This window comes from Cupressus sempervirens, chromosome 10 (genome assembly GCF_028749045.1).
Source record: "Cupressus sempervirens isolate cs-2001-9-10 chromosome 10, ASM2874904v1, whole genome shotgun sequence".
NCBI lineage: Eukaryota > Viridiplantae > Streptophyta > Pinopsida > Cupressales > Cupressaceae > Cupressus > Cupressus sempervirens.
In genome coordinates this window covers 575,258,413-575,273,921 of record NC_143127.1, presented here as the reverse complement: position 1 = coordinate 575,273,921, position 15,509 = coordinate 575,258,413, and the positions used below count along the sequence as shown (strand labels likewise).

The 15,509-nt window shown below is 37.7% G+C and overlaps 1 protein-coding gene across 4 annotated transcripts in view; it reads left to right on the top strand.

Moving 5' to 3' along the window:
* LOC149535178 (uncharacterized) overlaps positions 1–13,534 on the top strand; it is a 41,730-nt gene extending 28,196 nt beyond the window's left edge. Inside the window, exons 5-7 of one of the 4 annotated variants that reach the window (XM_089807597.1) lie at positions 12,004–12,128; positions 12,264–12,335; positions 13,081–13,534. In XM_089807597.1, the coding sequence (XP_089663723.1) occupies positions 12,004–12,128; positions 12,264–12,312 (174 nt within the window). In that variant the 3' untranslated portion in view covers positions 12,313–12,335; positions 13,081–13,534. Of the gene's footprint in view, positions 1–12,003; positions 12,129–12,263; positions 12,886–13,080 lie in introns of those variants that run through there. The other 3 variants (XM_089807596.1, XM_089807595.1, XM_089807594.1) reach the window with 3 other exon arrangements.
* The last annotated feature ends 1,975 nt before the right edge of the window (positions 13,535–15,509 follow it).

The following is a 15,509-nucleotide window of genomic DNA, read 5'->3' as shown; positions in this document are numbered from 1 at the left end:
ACAGTGAGCTCCCAATTATTAATGTGATAAAACGTGTTTCCTGATAAAACATCTATGCAATTGCAAACCATGAAAACTGGTAAGCAAATGATATTGGGAGCTGCCGCAAGGGTTTAGAGAATTCGAGGCAGCTCGACTCAGCTCTTTCAAATGGTCGCAGGTCGCGTCTGAGGCAGTTCCTTTGGTGGAAGGTTGTGCGAGTGGGAGACAAAAGCGTTTGACAGGCGTAGAGTGGGCAGATTTGGTTTGGTCGGCAGTCTTGGCAACCAGTGGGCCCAGCCATCCAGTGATAAAGGCTTTGTTATTACTAGAGGGTCCATATTTACGAGCTTCCAGAGGTAGATCCCAGGTACGCCTTTTCCCTTAGTCTTACCTCTTACATTTCAGTGTACATTTGTTTGGGCTTTTTTTATTATTGCTCCTGGCTTTGGTAAATTTACAACGGTAAAACAACATAAAGAATATATATCAAGGCACCAGTGTGCCCTCATGGAAGGAACAAATGAGGAAATCACAGAAACACCTGCAGAGAAGATACTTGTACAAGTATCATTGATTGACCAACCAAAGATAATAGAGACACAGCTAGAACTAGGTGGGTCCACCTTGCAAACCACAGGATCTGTCAGTAACAGGGTGGCAGAGAATCCGATAGTTAGGGCACCTGTAACAGCAGAACAACAAACTAATCTGGGAGAAACTACGAAACACAATGACATTTCTGGTAACAATGGCTTGGTCCTGACGTACGGGGATAGTTTAATGCACAGCAGCATCATCAAGTGGAATCAAGGGAGTTTCCTCATTCTTCCAGGACCCTCAGCCGGACACGCAAGTTCATTCAATCTTGGAGGGACAAATGGTAATTTACCCACAAACACTTTGAGCTTCTCACAAGCCAGTGGACCACCCACAGGAGGAAACTACACCTATGTGAATGCCAAGCAATATAAAAGAATAATTAGGCGGAGAAAGGTACGAAAGTTTAAAAATGCAAAAAGAGGGAAGTTAGCAGCTTTACTTCCGAAACCGATTCCACATACCTCAGACAGCTCAAGGGAGGCAGAAATAAATCTGAGGTTGACTGAAATCTCTGAAACAATTAAGCGGTTTAATAATATCAAAGATATTAACGGTAAAGAGAAGACAAATAATTCTCAGGTGATAGATGCAGTGGAAGATGGGCTGCCAAATAATTACAGCCCCACAAGGACACCTATGACGTGCTATCCAGACATCTTTGTAAACGATTTGGTAGCTATGAAGGAGAGGGTGTGGGCGCTTGAAGAGAGGAGCCAGATAGAAACTATCACAATGAAAAGAGTTACTGAGGATAATTGGAAATTGACAGCGGAGGTCAAGTCACTTAGAGAACAAATTCAAAAATTGCAATTTAATATGGAAAAAGGAGAGTATGAATTAATATTGTTAAAGAAAGAAGTAGGAGAAAAGAGGACAGCAGCAAGTACTTCAGGAGAAGGAGAGGCTACGGAAAAAGATGAAACTCTGCAAATGAAAAATATACAAGATGCCATGGCCAATATGGAAATAAAAGAGAATCAACTCAGAGAACAAATTGAAGAAGTTAGATCATGGGCTAAAATAATAAAGGGACCAGCAAACACTTCTATTGACAACATAGAAAAGCAAGTTCGGAGACAGATTAGAGAGGAAAAAGAAAGAAATGAGAAAGCAGCAAATATTATCGTCAAAGGACTACGAGACTATGGAGAACAGGAGAAAACAACGGATTTAGTTAAAGACTTCTTTAAAGACCAATTAGACTGGCATGGAACAACCATACAAGCACAAAGAATCGGAAAATGGATTAGAGGAGGCAAAGACAGACATGTTAGAGTGACAATGAGGAATACAGGAGATAAAAACAGCATTTTCAGCAAGAGGAAGTTTCTTAGAGGCACACACATATATCTTGATGATGACCTCACCGTAACTTAGCAAGAAGAAAGCAGGAAGGAATCGGAAAAAGTGAAGACAGCGAGAGAAAATGGCAAGTGGGCGTGGCTACAAAATGGCAAAGCCCAAATTAATGACAAAATGACAAACAATAAATAGGAACTCGGGCCCACCCAGGAACATTTAACTATAGTTAGTGGGAACTGTAGAGGTTATCCTTGGAGAAGAGGACCTGGGTTAGGGCCGATAGCTAAAGATAATGACATCATTATGCTTACCGAGACACATGAGCATGATGGATGTAGGGTTCCAGATTTTGAAGGGTATAAGAAGGTATCACTGTGGAATGAGAAGATAGATAATGGTAAGGGGCATGGAGGCATCACCGTTCTAATAAAAGAAACTTGGAGCAGATTTGTAAACTTAGAGAAAGAAGATGTAAACAAGCAGTATATTTGGATTAAAATAACGGAGAATCAGATTACTACGAGGGTGGCTGTCTGTTACTTCGCCCCAAAAGGCTCAAAAATGTATAAAAAGCATAGATTGGATCGAGAAGACCCTTTCGCTGCACTCAAAAAAGACATAGCAGCCTTTAGCTCTCTAGGGGAAATAATGATAATAGGGGATTTCAATGCTAGAACAGCAAACAACCAAACTCTCAATCTTAAGGAGAGCTACAGTGAAAACAGAAACCCAGTTTGGCTTGAAGAAGAAGGGACACAAAAATGGGAAAGATCTTCGCAGGATAGCATGGGAAAGATTAATCATTTTGGTGCTGAATTACTAAGTTTATGCTGCCTATATAACATGGTCATATGTAATGGTTTGGAAAAGTGGCCTAAATCAGGTGGAATCACATGCAAAAGATACAATGGACAAAGTGTTGTTGACTATGTAATATGCTCGCAAGAATATGTCGCAAAGATAATTAACTTTGAGATAGAGGACTGCCCCATGGAGCTAAAATCTGATCATAACCCCATTTTGATAAGGGTGGCCACTCACTTTAAAGATCAACATATTGTCCCAAAACCTTTACAAAAGACGAAGAGGATTCCGATTGGCAAAGTTTTAATGACACAAGAAAACCATGCTACTTTCCAAAACTCTCTTTTGCGGCTGTCTAGAGTCCTGGAAAACCATCCCAATTCTGATAAACAACATTTCATGGACAAGGATAATCTTGTTCTTACTATCATTAAAGCATTGGAGGAGTGTAAAAGATCTAAGGCCACTAGAGAAGCCAAGAACACTTTTCCGGCTAATCCGTGGTTTGATGAAGAATGCAAAACAGCAAAAAGAAATTGGAAAAAGAACATAAATAAAGAAAGTAGAAAGGAGTATGATCAGCTGATTAAAAAGAAGAAAGGAGAGTATGTAAATAAGAGAAGAATCGAGTTGATTAATCTTGGTAAAAACAACCCCAGAAAGTTTTGGAAAGAACTTCAGCAGAGAAAAACTCAGTTAGAGAACAACATAACAGGAACCAAATGGCTGGAATATGCCAAGACACTCTACAAGTGTGATCTAGGAGAACGTAGAACCATGGAAACAGGGCCTACAGCGGAGTTATTCAGCGAAAATGATATTATCCAAGGCATAAGGAGGTTAGCTGCCAGTAAAGCGCAAGATAGAGATGGGCTCCAAACTGAATATTTAAAATGGGGTGTTGAAACCCTCACACCACACATCACTAAAATTTTCAACAGTGTCAATAGAGAAGGTTTCCCTGTAAAATGGACAACAAGTGTGGTGATCCCAATCCACAAAAGTGGAGATATAAATAATCCTTCTAATTATCGAACCATCATGATCAATCCACTTTTTGGCAAGTTATTTGGCAGCTTGGTAGAACAAAAAATCAGCAACTGGGCTGAAACAGAAGGCAAACGTGCAATAGGGCAAGCAGGCTTTAGACCGAAGCACTCTACTATAGATCATGGCATCACTCTTAGATACTTGATTGAGAAAGTTTGGGACACTCTGGGGAACAAGGCTTTTTGTTGTTTTGTGGACTTTAAAAAAGCATTCAACACAGTGCCACGTAATAAATTATGGGATAGAATGGAAGAGTTGGAAGTTCCTAAAGAACTTAGGTCAGCAGTTTACAGATTATATGAGCAGGTCAAAGCTAAAATCAGAACGATAGAAGGGCTATCAGAAAACTTTGACAGCAACATCGAGGTTAAGCAAGGGTGTCCGCTATTTCCAACTTTATTCGGGCTCTATATTGACAAATTAGAAGAGTGGATAAGCAAGACCAATGGTGAGGGAGTGCAGCTAGCCCACTTTGTGATAAGATTGCTCTTATATGCGGATGATCTCATAATTCTTGCTAGAACAGCTAAAGGTTTGAAAGAGCACTTGATAGCACTAAAATTTTTTTGTCATGAAGTTGGAATGCAAGTTAACACTAGTAAAACCAAAATTATGATCTTCTCGCTGAAGAAGAATAGGGGCATACAAGACGAGTTTCTATTGGAAAATAGCCCACTTGAGATTGTGGAAGAGTACAAATACTTGGGCATCGATTTTCATAACAAACTCAATTGGGATACTTGCAGATCAAAAAGGATCCAGGGGGATGGAAGGCGTTATACTCTTTACAAAACAAGTGCAGGAACGCAGAATTATGGGATTGGACGACCATGAAAACTCTTTTTGGTTTGCTGGTCACTCCGGTTATTTTATACGGATGTGAAGTCTGAGGAGGTTGTATGTCTGAACAAAAAATGGCAGCAAGTAGAAAGAATTCAAAAACATTTCATCACATGCAATCTTAAAGTCAAGACCACAGTTCCGTATGAGATCCTTTTGGCGGAGGTGGGTTCCTATCCATTAGAAGCCGTTGCTTTGGTTCGAATGATAAGCTACTTAAAGAAAACCCAAGGTCTGAAAACACATCGTTGGCCCAAGTTGATCATAGAAGAAAAACTTTGGATGAAGCAAAATGACAAATGGATGCGAAAATGGGATATCAACACCCAAACTTGCCCAGATAACATTACAGAAATAAAAAAGTTTGTCAATGAAAAATTTCACAATATTCTGTGGACAAGATGCATAGGGCGGAAAAAATCCTATTACATTAAAGAATTTAATCCCACTTATAGTCATGATGAAAAGGCCTATATAAGAGCACCTATTAACTGGAAAGCAAAAATGTTGATGGCACAACTTAGAACTAGTTCACATCAGCTGCGATGTGAAACTGGTAGGTGGCAAGTTCCAAAGGAAGAGTGTGCAGACAGAACATGTTTATTTTGTAATATGGGAATAGTTGAGACAGAGCAGCACTTTGTCAAGGACTGCCTGGCTTACAATGACATCAGATCTGGTTATACAAAAATATTGCAGAACAAGGACTTCAAATATTTATTCGAGGAAGATCAAGTGAAGAGAGCAGCGGATTTGATTACCAAACTTAAGAGAAGGAGAGACAAGTATCCAAAACTTTACAACTGACTAGTTCTGCTCCTGACTCGGGAGGGTGATTGCATGGGTCCCATAGACTACTTTAGTCTCGTGGACGTCATTAAAATCTATCATATCATATCATATCATGCAGTATTCTCAGGGATGTTGGTGAGGCTTGATAGGGGGGACTTAAGTATGGAATTTTTAAAAATTCCTTTTAAGTACAAAGATAAATAGCAAAAGAAGTGATGAGAGATCAAGTAGGTTTTGAGAGACCTCTCTAGGGGTAGGTGAGTATCCTAATTCATCTTAAATAAAAAACCAAGTTGCTGGTTCGGATTTAGGTTTGGATGCGGGTTTGACATTTGTGTTCAAAATTTGCTTAAATTATTTTTGGGCTGGGTTCGGGTTCATTTTGGGTTCGTTCGTACAAGTTTTTTAATCTTTAATTTTTATATGTATATGTAAAAATATGCTGCAGCAAATAAGTTTGTACACTACCATGCTAATATTAAAAAGCAATTTAGCAAAATACACCACCACATATATTAACGATTTAGTTCGAATGGCATGGCAAAATGTCAAAATACACCACCATATCAGTGTTTCAGTTCAAAAACTTTAAAACAGTAATGTTAACATTACTAATCAGTAATCAGTAATCAATCGTATGTGATCAATATCAATGTATCATTAAAAAATTATTAAAAGATTCATCATCAGTAGGCAACTGCTGATTAGAATCACAATTAGTGCCACTAGCATCAGCAGTCTTAGCCGTAGCCTCAGGGTCAATTTCATCATCACTATGTATCTTAGGATCACAATCTTCAATTGCAAGTGCATCAAAGTGGGTTTCCAACTCTGCAGCCTCTGGTTTGACATCCCTTTGTTTTGCCTCCTCTTTTTGTAGGTATTCTCTTTGTGAGTTGTGAGCCTCAAGTTTGAATGCACAAACACCAAGTTATCCGCCTTCTTGGAGTTTAGTTGGTTGTGTTTTATTGAGTGGATGAAGGAGTATGTGCTCCAATTCTTCTTAGTTGATGAACTGGCAACCTATCAAGATTTTCAAATTTGAAATTATAGAGTGAAGAGTTTTGAATATTTACCAACAAGAAATAATAAATTAGAATCTTAAGATTAAAGAATTTACCTGTTAATTTTTTTTTGATGGCAATGGGTTGCAAGTGTTGGTACATTTGTCCAATGGAAGTACCACCATTTATGAGCATCAACATTGTTCTTGTCTTCAAGAGTGTTAAGACCACAATCATCGGTGCTTGCGAAACTCATAATTCAGACTTTACTGCTGGTCGTTGGTGCTCAGGAAAGAGTCTTCAAAGGGCTGTCTTGTACCTATGAGCAACACGAAGATCTCTGTATGGGGCAACTCTACTAGTACTCTCCTAGAGGACCGATTGGCTATAGAACCTGGGGCACAATGCAAAGGCAAGAAGATGCAAATGGGTAGTCATTTTGTTCGATCTCTCTACCATGATTACGTGTAGCTCCTTGAAGAACTTTTCATCAACATCTTGCTCTTTCTCATTTATGATATTTCTAATGTCCTCAACCATGGAGTCAATGCCATCATATACCTCACCCAAGCAAGGTCTATCCATGTAGGCATATCAGATCATGCTCAATATAGGCTTGGTGATCTTCAAAAGGTACTCAATACGATCCCATCAAGAGTCATCTAGTATCAATGCCTTTATGGCAGTTGCCTTGGTATTAGATTGCCTCCATATGCTCCAATTAGCATTGGTTACTGTTGACCATTTTAGCCCTCCCCTTTCTAAAATGCCAACGTTGACCAGTCTCATAATATCCAAGATGGTAGCCTTGATCTACGTTCGTTGACTAATTATTAATTGCCATGCAAGCCTAATAGGAATACGACAAAAATCCTTGTCTTTTCTTTTTTATTCGCAAGTCTTGAATCTTTTCATATTTGCATGCTATATCCTTATGAAGATTTCAAGTTGCGACCTTGCGACTACTCTTCATCGCTTGGTTGCCGGTAGTTAGCACACGGTTACCCCAGTTGTCAACGTAGCTTCACATGATAAAAGATTAACATTCAGATGCAGGTTGCGAAATGCACGGTGCTCGCATTGTCGCAGGAGCTTAGGTCTAACCCATGGTTAAGGTGGTGAAGCAACGATCACTTTGGTCATGGCTTCACAGGGTTAAATAAGGAACTGCTTGCGAAAATATAGGCCCTACCCCCCACCGTACCCTAAAATTTATAGGGATAGCCCCCCCCCAATTTTATAGGGTTCCGTTGTGGGGGAATCTGCCAAAGGTTAAGGGTGTGGTCTTTGTGCGGTCGCTAATACCTGAGTTGCGGTCAAAATTTAAGCCGTGACGGCGCGAATGGCAACAAGCAGTCAAATTCTCAACTTTCGCAGGGTTGCAAACATTTCATGCTAGCCAAGATTTCAGCCGCGACAAGGCTGCAAGGAAAAAGAAAACTGATTTCACATCATCACACAGTTAGAAGACTGTCAAGTCTAGACCACAGCGCCAATCTCACAGTGTTCGCTAGGTCGTTGCGGTTAGGAGAATAAAGTGGAAACAAGCTGCGACACAACGTAAAGTATGAGATAATGGGTAGTCGTGGCTTTGTGAGGTTAGATAGTTAATGAAGGAAACAAGCTGCAAAGTCGCGAACAAGGGGTAGTCAACGGTCAACAAGAAAATAGAAGGCTGGGCAAGGTGGCGAAATATTTCAGGGCCATTGGGCCACATGGAAAGGTTGATGGTTGACTCCATTTGAGTGATGACATGGCTGACTTGGCGTGCTAAAACAAAGAGGGTCAGCTCGTTAATGGCTTTTCTATCGATTGTAACTACCTTTTGATGTTCTCCATGCTTATTCAATGCAGTGTTCTTCTTCCTGTCGCTTGCTTATCCATCTACACAACCAAAATGATGATGGTCACTGTTTCTTGTCTCTTCAGGGCCAAATTTGCACATAAAAGATTTGATTTCCTGTATAGGGACATGCATCTGATCATGATTTCCTCTGCTCAGCAATTATTGCTCCTCTGCAACTCAACTCCACGTGGTTGGAGTTTGAACTCAATGTAACATCAGAGTTATGCTTGAACTCTATGAAAGGCAGTGGTAAATATTTGTAAAGGGTTCTTCTTTGTATGTGGCAACAGCATTATGCTCTACAGCTTTGCCTTTCATTAATGAAAATCCCTATTCCTTACCGTCTCTTGCCATTTCGCTGTCTAGTGCATGTATATGCCTTGTAGTAAATGTTTTCTATCTATTTTCTAAGTTTACATGTATTCAATCTGTTGGCAATCGTTGCATAAGTGAATATTATTTTTCCTTTCAACGTTTCATCAGTTTCAGACCTGCGTATCGCTTTGGGGAATAGACTGAAGTTAATTCTAGTGTATTTTGGGGTTTCATTGATGTTTTGTGCAATTGTAGACAGAGTTGTGACCATTCAATCTAGGTGCATCATCCCCCCTTTAGATTAGGTTAGGTAGTTCGATTTTATGCATCTCCTTCTCCCTTTTCCTTCAAAGTGTAGTTAGGTGCATCCTGATTGTAAGGAAGCTGACCTTCTCCGGAGATTTGACTTCAAAGTGCAATTTCCACACTTGGAGGTCGTTTCCATGTTACACGAGGTTGCTTGAGAGTCATACCTCAAGCAAGGGTGCATACTTTTGTGTCAACAGTTAGCATTTTAGACAGTGCCTCTTTAACCTTGACAAGGTGTATCAAAACAATAGTGATGGAGGCAAAGGGGGTCATGGCAACCTATTTTAAAATCAAAACAATAATAGATTATAAATTTGAAAACATAGGAAGTTTACTAAACTAACTAGATTTCTAAAACAGGTTTAAATTTTAAAAATTTGAACTTACCTTCAAGAGCTCCATTTTTAGAGAATTGTTTGAATATGGCTTGTGTCATATAGTGGTTTGTGATAAACAATTGGATATGTTGTGTTTCTTCATACATTTTTTAATCCACTCAACCCTAGTGCCAATTTTTTGCAACATTAGGTTGAGTGAGTGCACAACACAAGGTGTCCAAAAAATGTGTTCGTACCGCTCCTCAACCAATAAATTGACAACCCTACAATTCTTCACATTGTTGGTTACTACTTGAACAACATTTTGAGGGCCAACTTGTTCGATAGCTTGTATGAGAATGTTTGCAATGAAAGGACCGTTCCTTACCTCTCCTTCACAATCCACTGCTTTTAGAAACATTATACCTCATGTAGACATTACAATAACATTCAGCAAAGCATGGTTTCTTCCATCTTTCTATCCATCTGATACTATTGTCACACTTGTTTCAACCCATGAATCCTTGATGGGGAGCATGGCATTCTCTACTAGCCACCACATCATCCAATAAAGTGGTGCATATATTCTCATAACTACGACCCTTCCCCTTTGGAGCCTCATAACTGCCCTCGCTATTTATTGCCAATACGGTGAACGGACAACATTAGATGACAATCCATTTGCATAGACGCATTTGGCTATGGCTTGATCGACAATGTCTCCAGCTTCATTTTGGAATGATGATTCCAAGGGTCCAATTGATCTCTTACTTACAATCTATTGTTGAGGAGGGTGCAAGAATGGACAACCCTTTGCAAGTGGTTCACTGGTAGTGGTAGTTGAAGACATAATGATATTTTTCCTTTCTTTAAATGTCTTACCACTTTCCAATGGATGAGAAGAATTTATCTTCCTAGCAGTTTCCTCTACTTGCTTTTGTTCTAGAGTGTATTTGTTAACAATGTGATTTGGAAGGAAGGTTTTAGGTAGCACTCCATTTACTCTTGGCTTCTCGGTACAAAATTTAATGCCTTTTTGAGGAGTAAAGCACAAATGTGCTTTCACTCTACTATAAGAGCTACTAGATTCCTCTTTGCAGTGTTCACAAATCCACACATAACCTCCTCCACCTGGCATTGATCAAATCATTTGCACATATTTCTAAAGTGGGGAACATTTGTTGATTTTGAAGTGGGGGTTTCCGGTAACAAAAGCACTTGCAGCCATGATAGAATCTACAAACAAACAAAACAAGTTACAACAATGAGAAAAGATTCAAGAAAATAAACCTAAACAAATCATTTAATTTTGTAAAAAAAGCAAAACAAACAACTTTCAGACTCAAATCATACACAGCAGATCAAAGATCTGCAATCACATCAAATTTTAGTACATATGCTCTCATAAAATCAAAATACATATACTTACAAACATATAGAATACTGAATACAGTAGTCTTACAATTTTACAAACATATGATACTATGTGGATGCTCAAACTTGAGTTTATAGAAGTCTTAGAAAGTGCATCTTTTAAGCAGAATTTCTCTCATGGATCATTAGTTACACTTACAGCTATCAAAGCTCAGTTGTGGATTAGACTGTTCTTTATACAATATTTATCAGATATGTGTGATCTCCTCTTAAGCAAGTTATTGCAGGTCTTGCCTGGATTAATTGTGAGTGTAGCAAATAGAAATAGATAATGGGCAAGAACTTCCACTATGCTTCCACTATGAAATATTAAGCTTCATAGACATTCGATAATATTCTAATAAATTTTAATTTTTTAAAAACAATTGAGAAACCAACAAAAATTTAAAATGCCTGTAACTGTAAACAAATACGCTCACTGCTTGAATGTTGGCAAAGATGAACCCTGGCTCACTGCAGGTGGTTGAACGCTGGGAACAAATATGCTCACTGCAGGTGGTCAAATGCCGAATGCTGTGAACAAATACTCACAAGAAAATGAAGGGAACAAATATGCTGTGAAGTCATTGAAATTCTGCCGCTGCATAAAATCGAAAACTAAGAATACGGCGTTGTTTTAGGTCTGCTGCTACATAAAGCCCAAAATGACATCATTTTAGGTTTAACGAAACAAAAATGCGCTTTATTGAACTGTTGAAAAGTCAACAAAAAAGTTGTTTCCCAAATTCACTGTGAACTAACGCTTCTCAGAGATTGAACAGATTGACAATTTCATTGGAAACATTAGGACCTTTAGTTACTTTGCTCTCAGGTATTTCTTTATCTCATCTCTCATTTATCTTAACTTCAAAGGAAAAACAGACACGGATTTAACATGCTCGGGCCATGAGTTATACCCTATTGAGTGTATCTAGTCATAGTGTGCAAGTAGGTTTGGTAGTGTCCAGTAGAAATCAAGGAGATTCACCCTGGATAATAACTATAATAGTTAATTAAAATTAGTGATTTTGTCTGCTTCGGATGAAAAATCATCAGCAGGGATAGGCTTAAAGTTAAAGCGCCTTTACGTTGATGGTTTCATAAGGGAGAAGGAAATATTTGGATGATCTGTTTTCTAATCTGTCACCTTAATGCCAAGTTATGATTCTATTTAATGGGTTGTTTAAATTTTGAGATCCATTAACTAGGAAGAGTAATTTACTAATATATTCAACATTATGGTACTAAATAAATAAATATATAAGGTTGAAATTCACGAATAGGGAATAATATATCTATGCTTAATGATGAAAATTATGAATGCTTAATAGATAGGCACCATCTATAGATTTTCTACTTTTTAAGCTTGTTTTATGATTAGGCACTAAGTTTAATCTGTGGATCGTAATGATCTACCTGGAACTTGCAGGTTTTGGATAGCCGCGGTTACTTGTTGACTGCATTGGGCCATGGCTTATGGCCATCCATGGTGCTCTTGTCAGAAATTGTTCAGACATTTATTTTGGCTGACTTCTGTTATTACTATGTTAAAAGGTAATTTCTTCACAACAGTTATTTTAGCTGTACATTTTATCTATTTAAGGTACTGGATAATGTGTAAATTTTAGGCTTTTCATTGTATATCAAATTGCAACTATAATTCTCTCTTATACAGAAAATTGTTTACAGTGTTGTAGGTGGTCAACTGGTGCTGCGACTTCCTTCTGGAGTGGTGTGATTTGCATTGCCATTTCCAAACATGTGAGAGGACTTGCACAGGCTTCATTTTTGAGTTAGATCTATTGACGATGCATTTTGTTGTAACATTAGTTATGAATCCTGGAGTAAGTAATGATACAACTCATCGCTGTAGATGTTTTTCAGTTTGATGACTAGGGAGATTCAAGTGTACACTGCTGCTGCTCTCAGTGTAAATTTTTTGAGTTTGCAGCTTGCTTAGATGACTGCATGGAACTTTTAGGTACTATTAAAATATCTTTCTGCGTACCTACAACAACGATGGATCCATTTTTATAAGCTTTGTTTCTGTAAAGGCTTTGTGAGCTCTGTATATATCTGCTGTTTGATTTAACAGTCTGTAATCTGGGTTATTGCATGGTTTTAAAACCCTCAGCTGGGTTGTATATTTTTACCAGTTTAAAACTACATTAGCAAAGAGGGATTCTAGCAGTAAACAACATGTCAGTTCGTATTCTTATTATTTGATAAATGTTGACTTGTGCCCATGTATGAGAGGCAATTGTGCATGAATGGCCATGCTTTTTGGGGTGCATTCATTTTGTCTTTCAAATTATTGTATACATCTTTGCTAGCATTTTTGAGGTGTAGTATGGCTCCCAACTTTAGATTTACCCATTTGTTTATTTTTGCTTCACTCACCGTGTTTCAAAGTAAGCCTTAAATGAATTTCTCTATTAAACTAATATCATATTGAAATTCATCTTACATTATTGATTTTAACAACCTTCTCTTATTTTTGGCTTAGATACCATAACTGGCCTATCTATTCCATCAAATTCACCTGGGAGTTTACGCCTGGCATTGTCTAGTGGATGCATTACTCTTGGAATTGGATGTGATAGATTTACCTGCTCAACATCAATGCACATAAGCATTTGTAGATATAATAGCCTTGTCTCCACTGAAATGCCAGGATGAGACCACCTTTGACTTAATGGTCTTGTGATAATGGTGGTATGGTATCCTAAATTTATTCCCATGCATATAAATTACGATGTTGATCACTTGGTTTTCTAGGCCCAGTATCAAATATTGAAAACTTAAAATACTTATTGTGGTTGTATCATGGAGCTGTATGGAAAGTCAAGTTGATTTTAATGCTAGCAAATTCTTGGTAACCTAAGAATATAAGTCACATAATCATACACCTGTCACAATTTGGCAATAATTTTTTTTTAAGGATCTCACATTCTATGGAATGATCGACTACTGATGGATATTGGGAATTGTATTTTTAGTTTGACAGCCTGATTCTAATTTTATTCCTGATTAGTGGCTTAGTTTTTTTTGGGTGGATACTGTAGTCCACTGTAAATGAATATATATTTTGATTAAAATTGCAGTTACCAGATAATCGGTTAAGATTAGCTTGCAGTCCTACATGATGGAGCTTTTTGAAAGAGTAGTATTTTGGAGTTGCTTTTGGAGTGCTTAATGAATTTGACAATTAAAGCATGGATGGCCATGTAGGAAGATCTATTTTTTATTTTTATTTTTAAGACTGATAATAAGGAAGGCTTGAAGATGGTAATGGAATAAATGATTGCTGCTTAAGTGGATTCAACAACTATCAGTGAATTTGTTTCAATCACGTTGACCATCCCAGATTTCTTAAGTTAATTCTCAACTTTCTTAATTAAAAATAGGCCTGAGGTGCTCTGCCATGCTATTTCCGAACGGCTTAAACATCACGTACTAAGCTTCATTCCTACACTATAAGTGTTAAATAGTCAAAGTTGACTTATTTTTCCCAAGCTTAATTTCTTCCTTAGTGTGTGATTGTTATGCTATTTCTCTCCATATTAAAGCAAGGACATCCTAGAAAATTGATGGGATACCCCATTACAATATAGTAGAATTCATTTTACAGTCCATCTTATTCAATGTCTTTCAGGCACATGCCTGCATATTTGCTCCTTGATGTTATTGAAGGTAACCCACTTGGACATTGAGTGTTTATGATTCCATTGACTTGGAGGTGAAACAAATACATCCTGTCTTCTCAAATTTCTTTTAGCATTTTCTAGTTTTAACTTTTTTATGTTGAAAGGTTACTTTGAAAACTTTGAATATTTTGAATATATATATATACACATGTAGCCGCATGCGTTTATTTCTTATATATGGAAACTTGTTTGGAGGCTTTGCCTCCTCGTGTGTTGACTACTAATCTAGATTTAGTATGAAGAGGGTATTTGACAAGTGTTTCAGTTTTTACGGAATCCAAGCAAATGCTTATGTAACATTGTGATCAAACAGTTCATATTACCTTTTCTTGAGGAATCACATTTCTTACTGAACTTATGGAATCAAATGGAAAATAGATACTCTCATCTTCGTTAATTTTGGGCTTAAGTCTAGATTAATTATTATTTATTTGTTGAGATTACTGCGTTAAGATTGAGTATACTCAAACACAAAACCTCTCATGTGAGAGGCTCACAAGTTATTGTTGTGCTATAGGCTCTTGCCTAACGATAGAGATTGTCTTATAATTATATGCCTACTACAACTTTTGCCTCAAGTGAGACCAAAATGTTTTGTCGTTTAAAAAATTTATGGAACTTTATTCACGGGACAATTAGTACTTGAAACGAGATATCACATTCATTGTTGGATACTCTACCACTAACAATTAACCCACTTTTCCTAGCTTGGGGGATTAATTCTCCAACACCCCCTTGGGCCACACGGTAGGTGCTCGAGTCTCTAGCCTTGATTTAGCTCTAATGCTATCTTAAACCATTTTTATGGATTAGTAATGATATTCTATGATTGCTCATTGTTGCGGTGCTCTATTTTGAGCAACTTTCCTACTTGTGACCAATACACAAGATTTACAGTTGGCTCTTTCTTCAACACTCCCACTTTAGCTACACATTGGGTGCGTGTGAGGCACTTAGTATTGCTTCAACTTTGATACCACATTGAATCTTTTTGGCGGGCGAACAAGTACTTTAATTTAGGACAAACCATTGTTTTTTGTACGCAGCTATCCTCCCAACAGAATGCACCATTGACCTTTTTTTAAAATTTGGGAAACACATTGGAACTTTATCAAACTTTTAGAGTGAATTCTTCATGATCTCAATGAACCATGATAGAAAACACAAGAAGTTTGCAAAAAAATTGCTTCATTTTTTGCAAAATTGGGAATTTCCTTTCCTTTTTTGT